Source organism: Hirundo rustica, chromosome 5 (genome assembly GCF_015227805.2).
Source record: "Hirundo rustica isolate bHirRus1 chromosome 5, bHirRus1.pri.v3, whole genome shotgun sequence".
NCBI classification, from domain to species: Eukaryota; Metazoa; Chordata; class Aves; order Passeriformes; family Hirundinidae; genus Hirundo; species Hirundo rustica.
In genome coordinates, this window is record NC_053454.1 from 72,293,510 (window position 1) to 72,310,991 (window position 17,482).

Sequence of the window (17,482 nt, forward strand, 5' to 3'; positions counted from 1 at the left end):
GGATGCCTATTCCCTCATCTCCGTTCTTGTTTTGCTTTCCTGGATAACCCTATGATCCCACAGATTCTCTGAGAGATTTAGTGGGACTGCAGAAAGGTTGGCTCTGTCGGACAGCCAGGAGGGTTTACAACACTTGCTCCTCTGCATCTTTACCCTTTACCCATCTTTACCTGCAGCTTTCCCTTAGAGTGGTGTTGGGGGAGAAGTCCAGAATTACTTGAAATGGATCAGGTTCACATATTTCCCTCACTCTATTCCAACAACTTCCAAATTCTTGGAATTACCCTCAAGGCCTAGAAAACCACTGTGAAAACATCAATCAGAGGAACATCTTGAAAAGAGAAACCCACATCCAGAGGCAGCCACAACAATCCTACTGCTCTTCTTACCTGGTCTGCAGGTCCTCCTGCCAGAGCTCCCAGCAGCTGTTGCCACTCCACGAGGTTCAGGAGGCACTTTTGGACGTGTCCTTTGCCGTGGGATGGGACAACAGAGTCCAGAGAGTCTTCGTGGTCCTTTCCAAGCCAAAACACCCCATGACTCCGTGATATGATCGGCACCTATCCCAATTCAGTTCCAGGAACCCCAATTCCATTCCTTCCATTAACCCAGAATTTCCCCTCTCTTCTTTTTGCTCCACATCAGGTACGTGTTGCCAAGTGCCACAGGCATGGCATGCCTCAGCATTCCCTGGGGACGCTGTTCAACGCTGACCTTGTGGTCTCAGCACTCCAAAACGCCCAGATGGCCCCAGCTCCAGTTGGGAATGTCTCAAACAGCAGTGTGGGGCGTTTGGTCCCTCTTCCGTCCTCCCATCAGGACAGCTCACATAAAATGCGACTGACTTACTGAGTTTGGAGTAATTCCTGCCTTAAATAGCAGGTGGTGGAGTATCCAGAACACCAGGAGGCTCCCTGGTAGCCATGGGTCAGGGGCAGAGTCAGATGAACAATCCTGAGCCACTTTTCCGAGGACGCATCCACAGCCTGTGGCTGCAAGAACTTCAAAGCTGCTTCTTCCCATTAGGACAGCCCGGGAAACATCCCCATAATGGATTTCTGACAGGAAAAAACACACTGACGACTCCAGGCTACTTGGCTCCTCCTAAATCCAGGCCAGCAATCCAACAGGCTTTAAGGACACAATAACAGTAAAGACCATCTCGGGGCACACACCGTGAGCTGTCCTCTCTGGAACTGGGCTGTTCCCACATCTCTGACAGGCAGCAGCATCCCCGTTTCCTCACTCTTCCATTAGGGAGAAAGAGATGCCAGAGCCCTTCAACACCCAATGTGCAATCCCAACAATCCATGGAATACCACCTCACACTGGGGAGAAAGGTAATACCCAGTTCTGGAAAAAAAACAGAGAGCAGTACTGGCATCATTTCCAGGCATGGAGTCTCCCCGCTCCGGAAATGCAGCTCCCCCCTCCCAGGCTTCTTCCCATGGAAAGCCCAAACTTACTTGGGACTGGGTTCAGAGAGAAAATCCCGCCTGCTCCACCGCTCTGGCATGGAACATATTCCACGGAAGCGTCCCTGACCATAGCAGGGGGTTGAACAGGATGATCTCTAAGGTCCTTTCCAACACAGATCATTCCAGGAGTTTAAAGTGGATTTGAGCCACTTCTCAGCTCACAGCTCCTTCCCAAGCCTCACCCTCTGGGCTGCCTTTCCCATCCCTTGCTGGGAAGGGAAGCAGTGGCTCCTGTCCCTAAAAACACCCACTGCCCATTGCTGTGCCCTGCCCAAAAGCACCGGCTGACACAAGCACTGTCCTGTCTGTTCTCCATCGTGCAGCACTCCAGGGACTCCAGAGTCAGACAGTCAGGATCAGTGCCAGGTTCCAGGTAGCGGCACAAAGCAGCTGCTGTGCTGGAAGCGGCGATTTTGGTGGCTTCTCTCCCCTTAGCTGGGTGTGTTTGTTTGTTTATTTTGGACTTGGTGGGTTTTTTTGGTTGTTTTTTTTTTGTTAATGAACAACAAGGTTTGGAGAGTTACAAAAAAAAATGTCTACTTTGTTTTAATACTATCTCTGAAATACACCCTGACATCAAGTTACTGCTGGTAATACTGTAAATGGGTAGAATGAGACCTGTTAGGGGGTTAAAAGGAAAAAAATGGCACTGTGGTGTTAACAGCTTTCTCAGTTCAGCTGGTTTTTTTTTAATTTGGCAGAAAATAGAGGTTTTGCTCACTGCACTCTCAATTATATCCAGACATCCAGTGGACATGGATGTCATTTTTCAACTTTTTTTGTTGCCAACAGCAAAACTTCCAGTTACTTGGGGTAAAAAATAGATGTAAAGATTTTTTTTCCCCACCCTAACATGATTTTTTTAAAAACTTTTTTCTTTGTCTGTACCCCTGCAAAGTCTGTGGTTCGTTGGGTAGTTTAATACTGCAGCTTTAAAAATGAAAAAGGGTCACGAAGAGCCCTTGCACCCTTTCTTAGAATGTGACTTTGCTCAAGTAAGGTAAAGCCAAGACATGAACACTGAGTTTCTAAAGGTCTCCTATTCTCAGAGATTACTCTCTAAACATACAATTCTTCAGAGTTAGTGGTGGTGTAGCCTCTAAAATTGAGTTTGTGCTGCCAAAGTTAAACTTATTCTTAAATTCTGATCCAGAAAAGTTTTAAGTCCTGTTACTTGAAGCTCAACTGGAATAATTTCTAGTCTTTGGTTACCAACAGCTTGCAAAAGCCACGTGTAGCTACTTTCCTCTTGATGAAATATTACCCAAATCAAGGAATCAACATCCAAATCTAGTATCTGGAAACATACAGATGCTAGATGGCCAATAAGTGAAACAGTATCTTTTGTAACTTTTGCCAACTGCAAGTCACAGTGGAATCCCTTACCCGAGTTCTTTTCCTCCGTGCATCCTTTAGAGAGTGTAAGCGTAAACGATTTTCTCCTTATTTCCAGCCCTGCTTCTCACGTACTGCACTTCAAAATGGAAGTTTTGAACGTGGGGGTATAAAGCATCTACATGACATAGTTCCAGGAAATGTGTAGCAAACAGTGTAAATGCCTAAACAAGGAAACAACAAAGAAAATTTCTTTTGGCAATGATCCAGAAATAAATGATAATAAATAAGAAAAATGAAATAATTTCACAGATGTTCAGGTTTTCCTCCAAAATACCAAAAAGCCGTCTTTACGTTACTAAATGAAATTCCTTAAGGGATGCATTCTATCATTGACAAATACACATCTTCCAGCTGGGGATTCTCCTGCTCATTTCTCAGTAGAAGGAAAACAGTATCATAAACAAAGGAAAATCCATGATGCTTACAAAATCTGTCTGGTGTGGATTGGAATGACTGTCAAATTAATTCCCTCAAGGCATTCTTTATCAAAAGTACAAGTAACAGAAAGTATATGAGCTTTTCAAACCAAAAAACCCACAAAAGTACTCTGGATAAACTCTGAGGAGAAACTTGCATACTCAAAAGGTTTGTAACAGCCACCTGAAGCTGATCACATAACTAGCAGTAGATGTGAAACTTGCAATCCATCTAAAATTGTCCTCCACTTTTCTAAACATGATGCCGATAAAGCATCGAGATATAACAAAGGCCTGCGACAGGGAAGACAACAGACACAGACTACACAACACAGACACAGACTAGTCACAGACACGAGCTGAAACTGCCTGGAATTTCACCTTATGGACCTGAGGTTCCGAGCACAAGATGAGCCAGAGGCCGATGATGCCACAGAGAGATCACATCTGATTTTGCAAACAGTGAAATGCTTTATGTACCTCTCGTTTTCCCCACGGTGAGTGCTAAGGTTCTGAGAAAAGACACAGAAGAGCTGGTAGGCTGAGACCCCGCTGGACTGTGTGCCAGTGTCTGCCTTGCTGCTGCTGCACAGGGCACTTACTCTGCTCCTGAAACCAGCAATGAAATATGTACTTAAACTACATGACATTGCTTACGTACTCAAACTAGAGACCTGTACTCAAACTAGAGACCTCAGCACTTCAACTGTTGTACAGAAAGTTTCTACGGCTGCATTGAGACCCACCCACTTCTGCACTCCTCTTACAATGTAAAATCTGCTAGTATTAGATGCATTTAATTGTTGGTTAATCAACATTTGACAATGACAATTTTAATGGCTGCGCATTTCCGTTCATCTGCACTACGGAACCAAGCAGCAAACAGCTCAGCTGGTTACAGACCTGGAGGGACACCCAAGAAGAAGGAGGAGTTCCTGTGTTCTGGGTCACACTCACTTCAGAAGGATGCTAGTGGTCAGATCCATTGCCAAAAGCAGAAGGAACACCCTGGGATAGGGCCAAGTGCTCTACATCTCTGTATTCCAAAGACACGGAGGGAATATTCAGGATGACTACAGAGTAATGAAAGAAAAGTGTCTCATCATTTTCTACACTGGTATCCTCTGGTGAGCTAACCAACAATTTCCTAATGTCTTGAATGAACACTGTGGAATATTATCAGAGATGCAGAATTTACCTGAGGCCTCTTCCTGAATTATTGCCATCTCTAGAATCAGAGATCAATGGACTAAGGAAGAAAGGGCTTTCATTCAAAGAGAAGAGCAGACTCATCATTCCGAAGTCCTGGGAAGAGTCCTGTTCTGCTGCACACTGCACACTTGCTGAGGCACCTGGTTAAGAATGAGGATGTATCAGATGAAAGAAAAAGGGACGGAAAAGCACACACTAGTGAAATATAGATAGGCTCACCCATTGCCTGGTCACTGTCTGGTTTACACAGGAATCATAAAAGAATTAAACTTTAAGAGTATGTGAAACAGTCTGAAGCAGTAGATTTTTAAATTTTCTTTCTTTTTTTTTTTTTTAATTTAGAGGACAGATGTTCTCCAAGTCTAGAAAGACACATGACAGGAAATCTGAGAGGGTAGCACGTACGAGTGTGAAGGAAAGTGGGTCTATTTTAAGACATACCTACCAGATGTTATAAACAAGTCACTCATTTTGAGAGAGTGGATCCAAATTTTTTAAAAAAATTACTCATGCAGAAAAGAACAATATGTACGCATTCACAAAAATCAAATGTAGTAAATCAGAGGCTCTAAGTACAAGTGGGCATTTGTGGACGGCTGCTAGGTGGCAATTTTGGATGCAGCTTCAGAAGCAGCATTTGCAAATAACGATGGGCATCTGCATAGCATGAGCAGCTTGAAATCTATCTCCAAATTTGGAAGACAATCTTAGCCACGACATGGCTTGCAGTACCTTAAACTGTTAAGGGGTGAGTGAGATAGGAAGCAGAAGAAGAAAATAAACACCTAGGACACTTACTAACAAGTATAAACAGACTAAATCTGTGAATAACACATTTAATACACTTCTTTCACCGCCTTAGGAAAGTGCTGATCTGCAAGTAGGTTACTGTCCCACAGCATCAGCCTAGCACTGAACACCCTGTGAATTCACTGGTATGATTAATGCTTTATTAGCATGCACTAAACACATGCCACAGCTCTTTCAGTCAAAGTTCATGAAAAGAGAAATGGACTGGCAGCTGCCATTTCCTAACAAGGCACCTAGTTTTAAAATGCTGTGGTTTAGGTACAGTGGGAAACTGATATGTTGGATGCATTTTGTGTAAGACAAGTAATTCCAACCCTTAATTTACAGCCTTTTTCTGAATACAAAATTTAAAAAATGAAGGACGGGTAGATTCTGAAACGCAACACCCTGAAAAGAGTGATTCCACTTATTCACTGTTCTGTCTTCAATCAAGGCCATCTTATATTTTCGAATGAATTGCAAGAAAACACTGTGGGGTCCAGGAGTACAAACAAAAGATATTCTCAAAGATACTCTTAAAGTAAGTAGTTTGATGTGAATTGTTAATTCGTATGTTCAAACTACGTCCTGCATTCTTTCAGAAGCAAAACAAGATGACTAAAGCGGGGTCTTTGAACTTGATTTCTCTTCCTTCCTCCTGTTTTCTACTACAGAACGTCAGACACGCACTTACATACCTTCACTTTTTCACATGACCTGATCGGTTTGGATGCGGCTGTTTCAAGTAAATAAAGCCACTCACATTCCAAAGTATTTGAAGGTTGTATTTTAAAATTCCTGCTCCCGGGTCTGTCCATTGCATTGTTGTGGACCGTAAGCAACATTTCTTGAACGCTAAGTTACTTTTGCTCTTCTCTCCATCAAAAACCCCTCCAAGAAAATCCCACGTGCAGCCCTAGAGAAAATACAGAAAAATGTTAACAAAAATCCAGCCGGGATGGATATGAGTCTGTTACAGAAAGAACTGGTAATAGCAGCATTTGTTCAGCATTTGTTTCACAAAGCAGGGAGAAGTCAGAAACCGTCCGGCTCCACGATTTCCGCAGAAGGGCTCAAGGTTCAGAGCAAGACGTGTGCAGCTGCCAGTAACACCTGCGCTGGACTCATTAAAGATTTAACCAGAGGAGTCACGTGTGCACTTAAAGATGGCTGACAACTGCCATGCTTAACACACATCTCAAAAACTCTGGGAAAAGGCAGCGAAATGGAGTTACCTTTGGACGAGGAGGATGGCACGTTCACCAACATCTCTTTGGCAGATGACTCAGGTAAGAGACTGCGGCACTCCACCGATACAATGCCAATTCCACAGGCTGAATAACAGCACTGGGAGAGCAGGCAGGTTTGTCCCGATTACCAGGCACAAGGTATTTTTAGCAAATACCCTCAAACTCTTTCAGTTTCGTGGTTTGAATAAGCCCTGTGATGAGCTAAGAACTGGGGGTTTGGGGGTGAGGAGGTTACCGCAGTTTTCATGTATTAGCATATGGTAATACACACTCTTCATCTGAGCACACAGAGCCCTTCAGTGCTCAGAGAGACACCGTTACAGAAATTTTAACTCAGTAGTTACTACTATCAAGTAAAATACTAATAATGCTGTATACAGAAAAATAAACCTCTGACATTCTCTAGTGAGAACTCACAAGAAATGACGCAAGTTAATTGGCAATGGAAATAAGGTGATATTTTAAATCCCCACTATTAAGCATTTTATTGTTTTAACGGAAACTACAAAAGCAAAGACTGCCTACCCCTCCACCCTTCCCATCCCCACTTACAGAATGAAAATTACTTGGAAGGGGAAGTAGGAGAGACCTACATAGTGGAAAAACGAAGGGAGTTAATATGAACTGATAATAAATTATTCAGAAAGGTGAGGTCAAGAGTATCAACTTGATTATGTCAGCATGGCTGCCAAAGAGCATGGCTGGTAATTCACACCACTAGGGATGTGGAGGGCTTATTTTTGAACAATACAAGCTGCATTTCCTTACCCCACCACCCCCCCCAAGAAGACACTCTGTCAGAGCTTGGTCCAAGCTGTACAATGACAAAGGGCTCTCCTGACAGTGAATCTCACCCTTTTCCTGTAGCTGGGTGTAGAAGAGTAGAGAAAAGGTATCCTACCTGCTGCACAGCTGGTAACCTACCAAGAACAGATGGGGGGTGGCGTTCAGCGGCACGACCGTGTCCCCTGCGCAAAGCATTCAGAAGAGGCTGAGTTAGGGATGAATCCATTACCCTGCATGGGTTTCACTCTGCTCGGTCTCACAGCGGGGTGTTTTTGCCATATGGATTTCTTAGGCTTTCAGGAGATGTAAAGTCTCTTTCTTCAGAAGGCAAACACCCACCAGCCTCCTCTCCTGCTCTCACCTCAGCACCGTGCAGCTTGGAAAAAACATTGTTAATACCCATGAGAAAACAGAGCAAGGTTAAAAATTCTCCTATCCAAGCACCCAAGCGGTTAGGTGTGCAAGTCTACCTTGGTGTTTGGGGCTTTGATAATCAAAGCTAAGGCCTGAGAGATGTCACTGCTGTAAAAGAGATCTCCTCAGCAAACAGGCTGTAGTGCACCTCAGAAACTGAGCACTTAGAACCTGCAGGACTCTTGACTGAAGCAGAACACCCAGGGTCAGAGACAGCTCACGTTCACAGTACAGCGGTCTCCTTTTCAAAGATCTGCTACCAGTATTACAGTGTTTCCTCTGGTAGTGAGGAGGTGGCCAGGCAGAAAGCAGAAGTAAAATCAGAATAACTGAAAATAAGTGACATTTTCAGGCAAGCTTATAGCTCGAAGGCACAGAGGGTAAATATAGTAAGATTCATGGTGAACATGACAACCCTGGTCCATCTCCTCTGCCTACACCCGGAGGTTAGAAAGTATCAGAAAATTCCTAACCTGCAATAGAAAGAAACAATGATACACTTTGTAGGAAACAATCTTTAACTCTCCCAGCTGAAGTTAAGACTGGGACAGTCTTAACCCTGGGACATTAAAGCTAACAAAGTCAGTGAGCCTTATGGCTCTACCAGTAAGACTGGAGAACAACATCAATTCCAGAAGAGCAGGGAAGCTAAAAGTCCACACAGTGAGAGAGAGAAAAAAGATTCCTTAGGATGGACAAAAGCAAGTTCGAGGAAGGAGTAAGGAAACTAGGTGTGCAATACGTAGATCCTAAGTGGACTTTGTCTGAGAATGATAATGTTTTATATGCAAGTGTTCCTTCATTAATTATTAAAAAGGTTCACAAAGGTGCACTGCTTTTAGTGAACTTGAGCACATTTGTTACTGCACATTCTTAAAACACATTTCTTAGAACATACTGGAAAGCTACTAAACAGGCAAATAGATCAACGTGCTATATACGTACAGTCTGAATGACAATCAGAACACAGCCTTCACATCAGAGTTTCCATGGTACAGTGAAAAGCCATTGTGTCAAAGCAACAGGGGTTACTGAGCCTCCTTAAGCAAGCACAAGCCATGAATATTTAATAGCTGCTGCTCTTTCAAAACAGCAGTGTCTTCCCATTCGTTAAGTATGCAGGTAATAAAAATAAAACACTTCCCTGTAAATTAAGGCAAACACAAAATGGTAGCAAGATAGAAACATATATGAAAACATGTTTACCTAAATTTAATGAATAAAATATCTTTCAATCTAGAAACTCACAGCACTAAAGTTCCCTCAAAAAACAACCTACCCAAGCAAAAGCACAGAGGAAATCAACCCAAAAGTATAACAAAACAGAGAAATGTTGTCTAACATCTGCAAAAATTTCTTTACTGTACTTCCAATCAATGTTGATCAAGCGGATCAAGGCCCTCTTTCCTCACTGAAGAGTACCTAGAAATTATCTTACTCTTCTTTCAAATACACGTTACAGAAAGCCAACATCAGTGAGTACATTTCTCACGTAAACCCATCCTTTCAAGAGCAGGTACAAACCCTTAACTTATAGGAAGACAAAGCAGTTTTTCGTCTAATTAAGTGACCAGTAAAGCTTCATGGAACCTTGCTAAGTATCCTTCCACAAAACCTATAGCTGATGATTACAAGGAGGCAAACAGTTAAGATGATAATATTATGTAATATATGCTGGTACTCACAGCCCAAAGCTGCAAAGAGTACAGTTCCTCAGTCTATTGACAAATGCACTTTTGTGGAGTCAGTAGAAATGAGAACTTTTGCACTCGTGCCCAACCTTGCAAAGGACAGGATGCAGCCATATGTCGGCTATATAGATGCATGAAGCTATATGAAGGCAAGACTCTCCAGGGATAAAGAGAAATTATTACTTTCTGAGGCTTGCTTTTCACAGACTTTCTAAAAAGACTGCATTTTTTCATTCCAACTGGGTGCTCACAGGCTAGATCATCTGATGAGGTCCCATTCTCACTCAGGACTTAAGGCAAAAACCAAGAACAAAAACCATACACAGTAAGTCAGGACACAGGTGAGTTAGAACAATGTAAGCCAAACTATTCGCCCCTTTTGTAGTTGGAAAAAGCACAATCTAAGAAGTATTGAAATTCTGCATTTAACAGAAGATCCCACTTGTAAATTTGGACAAGAATATGCACTGGGCAACAAAAGCTTTTTGAGGTTACTCTGAAAGAGTAATAAGAATTGCAGAGAATTTGGTGTAAAGCAACATTACTTTAAAAAAGAAGCCAAAACCTCCTCAGAGTCTGTTATTTCTGCAGAGAAACAAAAGGATGAAGCTTTGATGTAAAGGGTCTCGCAAGTTAGCACTGCAAGGAAAAAGACTCGAGCCCCTTGTGTTCCTTTCTGTCTTTTTCTTTGTGGCAATAATTAGTCAAAAGGAGCAAATAGTACAGTTCAAACAGCAAAGTCATCTCAGCAACACGTACAATGCCTCCCTCTGTTAGTGAAAGAAAGGACACATTACTATTGTAGTGGTGAACAGTGAAGCCTCTGTCACCACTCCAGGTGCCTCTGCTGCCTGGAACGCGGCCAAAGGGGAAGTCAGAGGCTCACTGATTTGCACTGCGTGCCATGGGAAAAACAGGATGCAAAACGGAGTTTTAGAAACAAAACATCTGAAATTGTTTGTCATTAGGAGCAATGTCTGGGACACAGTCTGAGTGCAGCGCAATAAAATCCTCTCCTCTCAGTTTGTAACTGTACCTGCATATGAATTCAGGTAAACTATTAATGTTCTTTATATCCTAGGGAGGTTCTTTGATCTTAAGCAAAAATTGCTCTTTCAGTGAAACTGAATAAATTGATTCCTTTTGCCAGTGACATCAGCTACTTTCAGAAAATCTAACTTAGGATACAAGTAAGTATAGATAGCTGCATTTGTAAACGGACACTTGTTCCTATAAATTTAATATAATGACAATATCATGAATGCCTCCTCTGATTTCACCAAATGCCTTAGAAAATAGTCTGTAGCGCTGCCTGGGGTGGTTGCGACCCGAGTGCAGGACCCATCACATCAACACTCCCACCCGCCTTGCATCATAATGCGCACAGGTGCCTTCCCTGGGACACAGTCTGTGTTATAAAAGGAATCTGATTGTTGGGGATATAGCCTAAATCCCTAAAACTTTACCTTTAAAGTGCACAGAAAATTTCACTGATAATATATTACACAACGCAAGACAGGTGAGGTAAGGAATTTAAAAAGCCCGTAGGTGAATCACATGATACGTTAAGCTTATGGTTTCTTGGTCGATTTCTCATACAAAGAATACTTTGGGGCAGTGGACCCCTATTCTGTGATATATTTGCTTTGGGCATTTTTGCATTTGCGTTTTGTGGCTTTTGTGCGCGTGCTTCTTGGTGTTTGTTTAAAAGTAGTGGTGCACTGGATATTTAGAACTTGGAGTTGCCTTCTTTGCACTGGAAAACAGAGGAAGGGTCAGGAATGCAAGCCTTTTTAAGGGAACACGGGATGATTTAGGCGTTTTCTCTGTGGAATTTCCACCCAGCAGTACCAATCCAAGCCTTTTGCTCCCTGGACCGTCCAATGCTAACCTCCTAACACACAGCACTCTGTAGACTGGAAACGGCATCTGCTCCCTGCTGATAACCCCTTGCAATGCCAACAGCGGAAGCTCAGAACAACACCTTTCTCGAAAGGAAAACCAAAAAAACCTCTCACAGAGGTTAACTGCTGAGAAGGGGTTCACGCTGGCGCTCACGCTCAGAGTTCCGAACCAAAAGAAAGCGCTACAGTGCGAAACCACAAGCGGGCCGAGTGGAGTGAACGCACCGGGGAAGAGCGGGCAAAGCGGCGCCGGACTCGGGCCGGGCGGCTCCGCTCTCCCGGGGCTCCACACGCAGGCACCCGGCAGCTAACAGCACCGCACGTACCGCTTCCTCGGACCTTCCTCAGGCTTTGCCAACCTACCTAAAGCTGAAGGGGCTCCGCACCAGGGAATTTCTCCTTTCTTAATCTCTTCTGAACACACGGCTGCCCTGAACACTGGGAGGGCGCGAGCGCACGAGGAGTGACTCGCGCACGCCGTCCCACGCCGCCGTTCGGCGGGACGTGACGGGAGGGGCCCCTGAGGGACGGGGCTCGGCCGTGACCAGCGCCGCCCTGCGGCTGGGCGGGGGGGCGCCACGGCGCTGCCGCCTCTCCGCCCCGCCCCGCCCCGCCCCGCGCGCGGCGCAGGCGCGTTGGCAGCGCGGAGCGGCCGGGCCGGGGCACAGCCCGCGGGAGGCGCCGGCGGCGGGGCAGGTGCGGGGCGGGAGCGGGGCCCGGCCGCGGTGGGAACGCGCGATGCGGCTTGCGGGCAGGGGGGCGGCCGCCGGCCGGGAGCTGCGGGGACGCGCCGCTGCAGTGCTGCCAGCCCCCCGGCCCGCGGGCGCTGCTGTCAGCGCAGCTGCCCCGTCCCGCAGCTGGAGGCGGGGGTGGGGACGGGGACGCGGGGGCCCGGGGCCGGCACCCGCCGTGTGGCGGGCCCGAGAGCTGGGCAGGAGCGGCGGGGGGACAAGGCAAGGCCGCTCCGCCTCGGCGTTCGGGAATAGCCAGCTCTAGAACGAGCCGTTCCAGAATGATCGGAACGGAGAAGGCGGCGATTACATCACTGAAACAGCGATGTTTCGTGCTTTGCGGTAATCTAGACCGGTTATTTTTGTAAACACGGGTATAGTTACTCACCGAACCGCGGGCACGTACGGCGTGAGGCCTAGGAAGAACAATTAAAGAATGGTGAAAAAGGATGCTCTGCCTTAGGCTAAAGCACTGGCCCTTCAGAATTAGAAAAATACATCTAAAATTCAAATACAATGGAAGTTCCGATAATTGCTGCTTTTTTTTCTTTTTTTCCTTTAACCAGAGTATCGCTCAAGAAAACGCTCTTCAAAAGTGGAAAGAGCCCCTACTACAATGATGAACGCTGATATGGATGGTAAAAATTCTTAATGTTCTTGTTCATTGTTATTCTAATTAGTATAATTTCTAACCGTTAACAGAGGTTGCACTAAAACTCTCATGATTTATTGCAGCTGTTGAGGCTGAGAATCAGGTGGAATTAGAAGAGAAAACACGGCTTATTAATCAAGTCTTGGAACTGCAGCACACACTCGAAGGTTAGCAGGCTTGACACCTCAGATTTTTTACAAGTACACGGTAATAAGCAAACGAACAGAACCTGACTGCTCTGCCCTTAGTTACGGTGTCTGGAAGTATGTCACTTAAAGCAGCTGAAGGTACAAAACCAAGGTCTCAGAAATAGCTTTTTTTCTTCCTATTTATGCAAGGGTGTATTTGCTCGACCTTGGTAATACACAGCAAGCAGAACGGGTGATACAGCCGATACGTCCGTGCTTGTTGGGAGACACACATCTGAGGCTGCTCAGCACTTGGAACTCTTGTTTCCAAGGAATTTAGTTTTCAATAATGTAATTCAAAAATTCAAGAAAGTGATAAGCTTACAGACTAGCAGTACAGTACAACAAGTTGGTCAAAATACTGTGTACTACAAAATAATATTGGAAAAATGGCCTTTAGGTAAAACACGGGTAGGAGAATGTTTTATGGCGTAATACCCTGTAGTAATGTTTTCTGGATTAAAGGTGTGACTAGTCTGATGTAGGCCGGTAGAACATATTCATTATTGTATGCAATAGTGTCTAATACTTTTCTTACACTATCACCTTCACAGATCTCTCAGCACGAGTAGATGCTGTTAAGGAAGAAAACTTGAAACTGAAATCAGAAAACCAAGTTCTTGGACAGTATATAGAAAATCTGATGTCAGCATCTAGTGTTTTCCAGACAACTGACACAAAAAGCAAACGGAAGTAAGGTTGACTCACAAATTTTGTCATTGTATTGCTGCTGTTTTTTCTTTTTTTTTTGTTTTAACTGGCATAGGCTGCATAAGCTAAAATACTTCAGTTTGTGGTTTACTGGACTCTCAAAGATTATAAACTTTGGTAATAAACAGAATTAAGAGCATTATCACGAACAGGAAATCGAAGTTTGTGTATTAAGATTAAGCAATGTGCAAATGTAGTGTAGATAATGACAATTTTTTTTGTATTTGTTTTAAAAATGACCAGATCTTGTTAAAAAGCAGATTAGTTTGTCAGGTTAAACACAGGTCTGTTGGCACTCTGAGGTCTTAGCGTAGATTTCTCAACTAGCCAAGTAATAGTTACAATATTGTGTTGAAATCCCATTTCATAAAAATATTCAGAGTTTAACTGCCTCGGTTTTTTTCACCTGAGATGTGTTTACTGTGTTGTACTGTTCATAGCTCTGCAAAACAAAAACCTATAAACCAGTTAAGCATTTCTGTGAAGCCAGAACAGTATGACACAGTTTGCAGGGCTTGCATACAGAAAAACACCTCAGAGCTTTTGGGAAGGGGGAGGCTAAGAAGAGGAGCAAGGGTAAGCAACTTAATCAGGGAAATACCAAGCTGATGCAGTATCAGATGTAATATGTACACTTGAAACCATTGCTACTTTCCCATTTCCCTGAAGAATGATCAGGCACATCATCACAACGGATGATCTTCCTGAAGTTCTTCTGTTATGTGATGAAAAGTTAAATAAAAACCTCAGTGATTACCTTTCCAGAAAGAGGTCAGCAGTGCTCCTCATGCTCGTGAACAATCTGCAGTGAGGAACTGAGAACAAGTCTTTCCTTCCTACCTTTTTACTTTCCTCCTGAAGTGCCAAACTTGTCTTTGCTTCAGGCCTCAGAGCAGCTGTTTTCCTGCCTCACAGCCTAAGCCTGTGAAGTGCTTCTTGAGGCACTGCATAAAAACATCTGAGGCAGAAGGATGCAGTGGAACAAAGGTGGATTTTACCTCTCAAAACTGTGCTGCTCTGAGCAATGCCTGCTGTCAAGGTGCTGTTTTTTCCTGGCTTGGATGTTAGGTTTTGTAGGGGAGCTCAGCCCAGATGATGGGTCTGAGCGCTTCCCACAGAGGCAGCCTGTGCAGCATAGTCAGTATTAGGGGAGAGCAGAAGCTGAAATACAAACAAGTATGTCAATTTTAGCAGTACTTTAGTTGCATCTGTTTCATCTTGCCCTACGGTAGCACTGCAGGCTTATTTATGGATGTTAGCTAGGACTGAGTTCTCACTTCAGCAATGAAGCCATTTTACTTGACCTTTTAAAAGGAAACCACTACTTCAAGGATCTCTCTCAAGCATGGTGTGAATGAGTCAGTGTAATAGAAAAATAAATCCCTCTCAAATGCCAAGTTTCTCAGCAGCTGGGTACTGCTGTGTCTTAAGTCTAGGTTGACATTGTGAGGTTCCCCCCTCCCAAAGGTGAGATTTCCCATTTCTGCCCATTTAAAATGGTTGTACAATGCTCACTGGAGTGAAAAGGCTCTAAACAAAGTCAAAAGACTGCAAACAAAGCACTAACAGTACAGGCTTGAGGGCTGCTTACAAGTCTTGGTCGAGAAAAAACCCAGTGACGAGAAATGGACGATACCATTTGTGTCATGGGGTCCTTGTCAACATCTAAAATTAATTTTAATCTTCTATGGACTACTTTCTCACATTACTGGAACTCTAATCCAAGAATTGCTAGCAGGTAGAATAGATCCCATGACTAGTGCAGAGTTTGAGCATTAAAGGAAGAACAATCACAGCAAGCACTTGGCTTCTAAAGATTGCATCGCATTACTGCCATCGTAGCTTTAAGGCCACGTCACTGCCGTCTCCATCTGCACTGTAGATCACCTGGTAACACAGCATGCGCTTGTTAGACTTCAGCAATTCCCAGGATAAAGGAATTCTAAAATCATGGTTTTGTATTGTAGATTGGATAGTGGTATTTTATCCATCAGTGTGTATACAGCAGTTATTTCATCTCCATGCCATTTTGCATCCCACTACTGTGGCCTTCGTTTAAACTTATGAATATTTTAAAGATGTTGTGTTTCTGACTTCACACAAATAAAAACTTTTCATTTGTCTCGATTAGTTTGCTTTAACATTTGTAAACCCTAAAGCTTCTCATAACTATTTGGAGTCAAAAGGTGAAAAAGCAGTAGTGTTAGCAATCTTAATGGTTTTGACATAGCTGAATTGTCTGAAAAACTAGATGGAATTGAGATTAAACCTGGGTTAATGAACCTAGTTTTAGCAAAGCTTCAGTTCCTGACTCACTTGCTATTTTCAGCCATCAATCTGACATTTCTGTCTACTTTTCTGTTTCTGCTAAAGTAAAAAGGAAAAGGATGGGTAGACTGCATCCACTGTTGTCAAAAAGCTAAAACTTAAGACTTTTCCATGTGGGAGACTGTTAAGCCAAGTTAGAAATATCACTTTATCCTACACTTTTAGTGAGCTTTACTTCAGACAGAAACCAGAATTATTACTTCATCGTGCCTTCGTGAGTGTAGATGCCAACTGAAGAGTAGCTTCAGCTGTAACTAAATAAAAGGGCCTCAGTGCTACTTGGCCTCCCTGCATATAAAAAGTGTTCAGTCTGGGATCTGGCATCCTCAGTAAGAGCTCTTTTACCAAGCTACAAGAGCCAGAGGGAGTGCAGGCTGCAGAGGTCTTGCTACTTACAGAGTTCCAAAGATGACTGACAGCTTTAATAGCAAGACATAATGGGACTGAAAGTCATTGTTTTGTTAATTTTAAAGCTCCTTCAAGCAACCGTGAAAGCAAGATGAAGTATGTTTCCTGAAAATACCTGTTCAGAAAGAAATGGGACAGTGCACAGGAAGTGTGGTTGAAATCTCACTGTTTCACTGTATCAATGAACAGGGCCTCAAATCCTCAACATCTCTGGTATTTCTCCTCTAATTACCAGCATCAGTCCAGACCCAACCCAAGATATGCAGAAGGATGTATGCTATCTCTAGGTTCTAGGTGATGAAAGCTGATGGGGCATCCAGCAATACTTTATGGCAACTCTTAAGTTCAAAACCCTAAGAGAAGATGAGCATCCCCCATGGGGTGACCAATCCCTGGAGTAACTAAATCACATAAAAGAAACTATAGTAACTACAGTAACTATCACCTCTCAGAGAAAAGAACTCCACCCTCGAAAACCCTTAAGCAAACAAACCAACCAGACCCCCAGATGCTGTACCAATTCCAAAGGGTTTCTATGGGACTCAGACATAACCCATTTTAAAGGTGAGCTGAAATGCTCCCTGACAGCTCACAGCAGCTGCTGCCAGCAGCATACGACGCTGGTAACAGCTGCTGTCCATTGCTGAGGAGTAATCTGGAGTCTTCACTTCTTCACCTTTGCACGGAGACCCTAAATAAAGAGGTGGGAACTTGCAGTTAAGTTAAAAAAACACACAAGAAGCTCCAAATTAAACAAAGACCTCGAGACATTTTCATGAAATTCACATGATGTCAAAGTCAAATATAATTAACTTCTGAACACTTCAAGCACTCGAGGCCATTGGCTTCTACATAAGGGTTAAGCATTCATTTTGTAGAGACTCCCATGGAGTCTGCTGTGAAAATACTTCTTTTTAAAGTGGACAAATTTTATGACAGGCACAAGAAAATCTGTTAGATTCCTTATGAGTTAATGTAATTACTACTTTTTTGTAATGTGTGACTTCTTTTGCTGACATTTACACGTTCTACTACTACTACTACAGGCAGCTGCCAAGCAGCAAGAGGTTTCTGGTGACTGAAATTTTATTGTTTAACACACAATGAAACAAAGTTTCTTTACAAT

The 17,482-nt window shown here is 43.6% G+C and overlaps 1 protein-coding gene and 1 long non-coding RNA gene across 6 annotated transcripts; one reads left to right on the forward strand and one right to left on the reverse strand.

Moving 5' to 3' along the window:
* Positions 1 to 72: 72 nt before the first annotated feature.
* LOC120752561 (uncharacterized) lies at positions 73 to 11,831 on the reverse strand. Of its 5 annotated transcripts, none has more exons than XR_005700755.2 (9): positions 11,702 to 11,831; positions 7,445 to 7,511; positions 5,992 to 6,209; positions 4,491 to 4,644; positions 4,196 to 4,328; positions 3,773 to 3,901; positions 2,865 to 3,037; positions 390 to 1,353; positions 73 to 304 (listed from the first exon to the last, which is right to left on the reverse strand). It is a non-coding gene; the product is annotated as an uncharacterized LOC120752561 (long non-coding RNA). The 5 variants fall into 5 exon arrangements; XR_005700754.1 differs by having other exon boundaries at positions 6,057 to 6,209; positions 7,468 to 7,705; XR_005700750.1 differs by having other exon boundaries at positions 7,468 to 7,705.
* A 140-nt stretch (positions 11,832 to 11,971) lies between these two features.
* SCOC (short coiled-coil protein) lies at positions 11,972 to 15,745 on the forward strand. Its single transcript, XM_040063806.2, has 4 exons — positions 11,972 to 12,034; positions 12,636 to 12,707; positions 12,805 to 12,888; positions 13,464 to 15,745. The coding sequence occupies exons 2-4, from the start codon at positions 12,686 to 12,688 to the stop codon at positions 13,604 to 13,606; spliced, it is 249 nt and encodes an 82-aa protein (XP_039919740.1). The 5' UTR covers positions 11,972 to 12,034; positions 12,636 to 12,685; the 3' UTR covers positions 13,607 to 15,745.
* The last annotated feature ends 1,737 nt before the right edge of the window (positions 15,746 to 17,482 follow it).

Excerpts from the sequence above, each read along its gene's own strand:
- SCOC (XM_040063806.2), top strand. The coding sequence starts at position 12,686 with ATGATGAACGCTGATATGGATG. Across the intron at positions 12,708-12,804 it reads GATGAACGCTGATATGGATG|CTGTTGAGGCTGAGAATCAG; the intron begins GTAAAAATTCTT and ends GATTTATTGCAG. Across the intron at positions 12,889-13,463 it reads ACTGCAGCACACACTCGAAG|ATCTCTCAGCACGAGTAGAT; the intron begins GTTAGCAGGCTT and ends TCACCTTCACAG.